Source organism: Nannospalax galili, unplaced genomic scaffold (genome assembly GCF_000622305.1).
Source record: "Nannospalax galili isolate Female #2095 unplaced genomic scaffold, S.galili_v1.0 scaffold134, whole genome shotgun sequence".
In the NCBI taxonomy this organism is placed as follows: Eukaryota; Metazoa; Chordata; class Mammalia; order Rodentia; family Spalacidae; genus Nannospalax; species Nannospalax galili.
Window position 1 is genome coordinate 1,419,030 of NW_008335593.1, and position 6,000 is coordinate 1,425,029.

Genomic DNA, 6,000 nt, shown 5'->3' on the forward strand with positions numbered 1-6,000 from the left:
GGACTTGGAAACTAGGACTCAGTGGGAAACATCCAGGTTGTGAAGGCTGGTTCTGAATGGCCTTAGCTTGTCATGGAGTCTGGGTATGGGACGGGTGGCCTGCCTGGGAGTTCTAGCCTGGGGCATAAACTCTGGAAGGAGTTGTCCCATGAGGTAGCCCCATTGGCTCAGATTCATACACATTCAGCAATGAGGTTGCACATCACCCCATCCAGGGAGACAAGGACAAAGTATCTAAGAAAAGGACAGCTTAGGTGCTCATAAAACAGAAGGCAATTGTTGGCAGTTGATCCCTAACCAAAGTAAAATGTCCAAAGTGGATTATCTCATCTTCGGTCTTTGATTTCCCATTTCAAAGGAATCATACTGTCAGTTGCACCATCCTGGCACCCTGAACTGTCCTGGCAACCTGTGAGAAGAGCTCTGTCCTGTTCAGAGGCCTGTACTCCCATGCCATGTCATGTCCTGGGAGCATGGGAATGTCAGAGGAAGTTGTATTCCACTCTGAGCTCATGTGTTTGTCACAGGTACAGGCTGCAGTGCTTTACAGAGCTGTGAGTACCAGACGAGGAGGCTGTGTGTGTGAATGTGAGGGTCTGTCAGGGTCTAGGTGAAGGTGGGTGCATGTGTGAGCAGTGTGCATGTGTGGATGTGGATATGCATGCACTCCTGCAGTCCTGTGTGCATGCATGCATGTGTGCATACACAGAGGTGTTAAGCCATGTGTGGACCCAGTGTAGCTATTGCATGAAAGTTAGGCTAGACATCGGGGGCTTAAAACTGTCCTGGCACGTTCAGCCTGGGTGCCATGCAGAATTCCCTTTACAGTTGCATTATAACAACAAGCATGTTACAGCAGCCAAAGTGGGCCCAGTTGTCTCTGATTGACAGCCCAGCTCAGCTCCATTTGTTCAAGAGTTTTGCATTTAGAGGTTTGGGGCTTCTAGTCAGGGAAAGACAAAAAGCTGCGATCATGCTTTCTCTCTGAGTTGAGTGAAGTCACATGACTATGAAGCATTTGTGTGCTTACCTTTGGAAGCTTAGGGCTTAATGGCTAGGATGGAGACCGAAGGGTTAGTTATTTACTTGGAGGTTAATCACATGGGTCACTAAGTTTTTATGAGCTCTATGCTATTGAATAAAGCATGGTAGAATGCACTGCATATCTTTAAAACTATTCTCAAACCCAAATATGTTATCTCTCCCTGGGCATCAGGAAGGGAGCACAGCATCAGAAGGGTGGGACCTTTTGCTTACTTTCTATCTTTAATTTTCAAAGCCAGTAAAGACAGGTTCTCCTTATGGTACTGTACACATCAAAGGTTTTGAAATGTCAGCAGTTGATAAAGTTTAAACATTTCTGCAGTTATTTCAGGTGCAATTCCTGAATTCTTTTGGGCATTATTACTATACATATTAGGATTTATGGAACTGAGTGGCAGGTCCTGTGATGAGCTTTTGACATGTGCAACTCATTTTTAGTTCTTAAAACAAGCTTTGAGGCTGGTGGCAGTGCTGTTCCCATCTTACTGATAACTGGAGGTTTCTATGGAGACATGCACATTGGACTAGGACCCAGAGGAAGGCATCTCATCCTGCCTGCCATCCTCTGTCATCCCATGCCAAAGGCTCTGTGAGTCAGGGCTGGTCCTGGAGGCTCTGGACACATGGCCCTCAGCATAAGCGTCAGATTGGTAACTGGTACTCGGGTTGCCTGTTGTTTACAGTGATCCGTAACTGTTTGTCTGTCCCTGTACACAGTTACCTGAGCTCAAGGGGAACTAAAAGTAATATTTTCTTTTAAGATGGATCCTGGAACTCAGAACCTCAGCAGGTGATCAAGTTGGGCGTCCTACCCGTCAGAAGCCTGCTGCTGGTGGAAGATGCGCTGTGGGCAGCCTCAGGAGGGCAGGTGTTTATGGCCAGTGTGGAGACCCACACTATAGAGGTGAGTTTTGCTGAGTGTACCCTGTTGCTGGATGCTGGTGATAGGATGTGCCCCAGCAGGGGCCAGGTGTCTTGTAGTGTGACCATCAAGAATGGGTTCTGGGGTTGTATATGAGAGAGCCCTTAAGGGGTTTTGCTTAGAAAGATAGGATTACTTAGAAAATTCAACTAACCGTTTTCTAACCACTTACCTGGAGCGTACTGGTGACTGTTTACATCCTGAGAAGCGGAAACATTGCTTTAAAAATACATCCAGTGCAAACAGTCCTCAGGGGCTTGGGGTATTAATGCTTGACTGAGGGTCATTTCTTATCAGTGGGCCACAGGATCATTCTGAGGGTGCAGAAGAGGACTGGCCAGTCACCTGGGAAGCCAGCCCTGCCTTCATCCTCTAAACACTCCCTCTGAGTGAGAATTTTCACTAGAAATAGAACCATTAACCTCACAAAACAAAAAGCAGTAGAGTTAAGATGCTGTGTCAATGTGTGGTAGACAAAGTCTCACCCAGAAGTTGCCTTTCTGGGGAAAGAAAATGAAACAGCCTTTTCACGTCTAATAGTTTGTGTAGAGGTGCCAAAGTATTTATTTTAAAAATTGGGAAAATGTTTCCTGTAGATAATTCATAACCAAGAATTAATGTACTTAATATACAAAGATTTCTTACTGAACTTGAAGAACAAAAGCAACCTAAGAAAGTGTTGAGATGACCTGGAAAGACAGCTCACAGGAAAAGAAACTCACACACAGCCCCTGGCCTCACTGATGGCAGCATGGCTTTTAAATTGAGGACTGTTGTATGCATAAACTTCATTTTCAGAGCCGTTCCAATTCCCTGTATCTTTCTGTCCATCCATTTGCAGCACCCCACCTGCCGCAGTCCAACTGCAGGAGTCCCTAAAACCTGAGTGGGAAGGGTAGGGGATTAAGGAGAAAAGACACAGACACAGAAACAGCTGAGATCAGGAGGACCTGTAGGCCAGTGTCCATACAGTCTGATGATCGTGTAGGCCGATGACCATGCAGGCTGATGATCGTGTAGGCCAATGACCATGAAGGCTAATGACCATGAAGGCACTTTATAGCAGGATAACAATGTTTTTATACCTTGCCTCAAAGCAAGAAAGAATCTACTATAGAAATATAGTACAAAACCACAAGTTCCTATGAGCCACACAGTTTCAGTAATCAGACTTTCATTAATCACATGTACTTGCATCAGCAGTAGCCAAAGCTGAACTTCTAAGACAAAGGAACAGTTTTATTTATCACATGTAATTATATAAGCAGCACCCAAGCAGACCTACTAAGAGAAAGATATATACCTGGAGACTGATTATCAGAGAATGACCTGTACAGGTTCGGCCCTGGATCAGCTAGAACAGGCTTTGCTGACAACCTGTTGACTGCTTTCTTGGGAGGTAGGCAGCCTGTACCTGGCAGCCCTGACCATTCAGTTGACAACACCCACCACCAGCACCCACAGGTGATGTGTTTTTTCCCATCATGGACCCGTCATTGCTGCTGGTCCTAGTGCACATCGGTCTCTACTCATGCTGTGGTACCATCTCAGGGTTTGGACAAATGTCTGATGATGCTATCAATCACAGTATCTTACACAGAGGTTTCAATTCCCTGAAAACCATCTGTCCTTCAGTGGTTTAGCAGTTCTCCCCTGACCCTGGGTAATCTCAGATCTTCCAATATGCTTTTCCTTAAATTGGCAAAGGACAGCTAATTAGAAGTATCCATAACCAGCCTCAGCATGGGAGCTGGTTAAACACAGGCTTGCTGTGCAGCAGTGAGAGGGAACGAGCATGGGTGGTGGGAACGGGGAGTGTCCACTCAGTTGCCTACAGCTCAGTGCTACACTGACTGACCATGCTCGGTCCACGTCGCCACGTGTGGCTTTGCAGTTGCGCAGATTACAGCTGTACTGCTGGGGGTTTAGCCATATCTCAGCTACTCATTGAAAATACTGCACACACCCAGTTACTGCACCTGTTCATCACCATCTCTTACCCTCCCCTTTCCTTTGTAAACTCAGGTTTTGTCCAGCCGTTAAAATGAATCACTTCACAGAAACTCCTTTAAGCCTCATGTAAGAGGTGATAAAACAGGAGTTTTTACTTTTTGGGGCAGTGTCTAATTCTATCTGACATGTCCCACTGACTGTTTAGAATCTCCAAAACTCAGTGTCAAACTTCAGATGACATTTGTAGGCCATCTTGGTGGGGTGTACCAGCTCACCAGAGTAGGGCTTCATGCCTTTTGCCAAGAGTTCAAGTATCACAATCTCAGACATCTGTTCAGGACACACTTTTGTGGCATGTTCTGTTATTTCAGGGAGAAAGTGGAACTTAAACTTCAGATGCAGATGAATTCCAGGGTCTTTTTGGAGCTATAAATAGAATCCAGGTCCTCAGGTGTGTTTGGTACATGCTCCATCCCTGAACTGTGCCCTGAGAGTTGTAAATCGTAGTATGCCTTTACAGTTATCTGGTGGCATTGCTATCTCAGACCTTTGGAGGGCAGCTGTGGAGGTCAGGAAGCAGAGCTTTGTTAGAAGCAGGAGGTCTCTACCTGGGGCCAAGGTGCAGGTGGCACTGAGGTTCCTGGACAAACTTGAGCTTAAAGCTTTTACCCTGGGGCTACAGCTAGACTAGTTCCCTTTGTCCTAGCCTAACTCTGAACTGGAGATCCTCCTGCCTCAGCCTCTGAGTGCCAGAGGAACAGGTGTACACCACCACAGGGGTGTCTGTTCTTCTGATTCTTTTAAGAGGTAGCTGCCCCCCGTCCACCAAGACCCCACCTGCCACATGACCACAGGAATCAGCGAGAAAAGAGAGGGCATGTGACTATGCCTGGGTTGAGCAGAGGAGGATGCTAGGAGAATTAGGAGAGAAACACAGCTTTCCCCTTCCACTTCTGAAACTGCCTGTGCTTTTAATTTGAGTCACTGTTATTGTCAGACACCTTCAAGCCTACAGCCCTCCCTACCAAGTGCACTGTGCTGTCCCAGGTGCTGTGGCAGCGTCTTGGAATCTAGGAATTAGGAGAGAAACACAGCTTTCCCCTTCCACGTGGCAGAAGCAGGAGGATTTTCCCTAACACTTCCACCGTTGCTTTTTTACTTCTGAAACTGCCTGTGGTTTTAATTTGAGTCACTGTTATTGTCAGACACCTTCAAGCCTACAGCCCTCGCTACCAAGTGCACTGTGCTGTCCCAGGTGCTGTGGCAGCGTCTTGGAATCTACCAGTGATGTCATGTTGGTCCTCTGGTTCGTAGAAAGGCCATGTTTCAAACCCTAGTGTACACATGCTCCACAGGGCTGTCTTGGTGATTAACGGTGTCACCTTGGAGATTTTATCTCTAAAAAGGCACAAAGGTTCATCTCTAGCCTAGCTATATGCGTGTCACAGAGCCACCTTGGAGAGCCACTCTGCTGGGCCACTAAATTGGGCTGAGTCTCTTTTCTCAAATTGTTCTCTAGATGAAAGATGCCCAGCACCCATCACAGTGTACTCGAGCCTCAGTTGCCATTTTCCATTAGAACGAAGTCTTGCTGGGAGAAATGTGTAAGAGGCTTGCACACTGAGAAGTAGTAGCATTTCTTGAAGACATTTTCCCCAAACTGCTTTATTTTCATTGTAAATTAAAACCAAAAACGCTGGGGTGCTCTCTGCAGCCTTCCCCAGGCCTCCAGAATAAGGTGTCGTCCCCACTCACAGCTTGGAATGCCATGTGCTCCAGAGTCTCTGCTGTAAATCTCCAGGTCTCAGAGAATGGTGCATCTGGATCTGAGTCTGCTTTCTGTGTTTCTTAAGCACAAAAATAGCCAAATACATTTATAGAGAGAAGCAAAACCTTGCTTTTCTGTGAAAGTGAAATGCTTGCAGTTCCTGTTTTGTGGGCAGCCACAGCTGAGTTGTGGGTGCAGCGCAGAATCTCAACCCCATGCTCACCCAGCTGGGGCGGGAGTGCCGCTGCTGGGCGTGTGGCTGGGCCTGGGTAAAGTGGGTGGAGGTTGCCAGGGGTGTTTGGAAGCTCTCCAG

The 6,000-nt window shown here is 46.8% G+C and overlaps 1 protein-coding gene across 2 annotated transcripts in view; it reads left to right on the forward strand.

The window, feature by feature from the left end:
• Arhgef10 (Rho guanine nucleotide exchange factor 10) overlaps positions 1-6,000 on the forward strand; it is a gene marked incomplete in the record, with an annotated part of 130,988 nt that overhangs the window by 103,235 nt on the left and 21,753 nt on the right. For both annotated transcript variants that reach the window (XM_017797486.2, XM_017797485.2), the window contains 1 exon segment: positions 1,806-1,948. In XM_017797486.2, the coding sequence (XP_017652975.1) occupies positions 1,806-1,948 (143 nt within the window).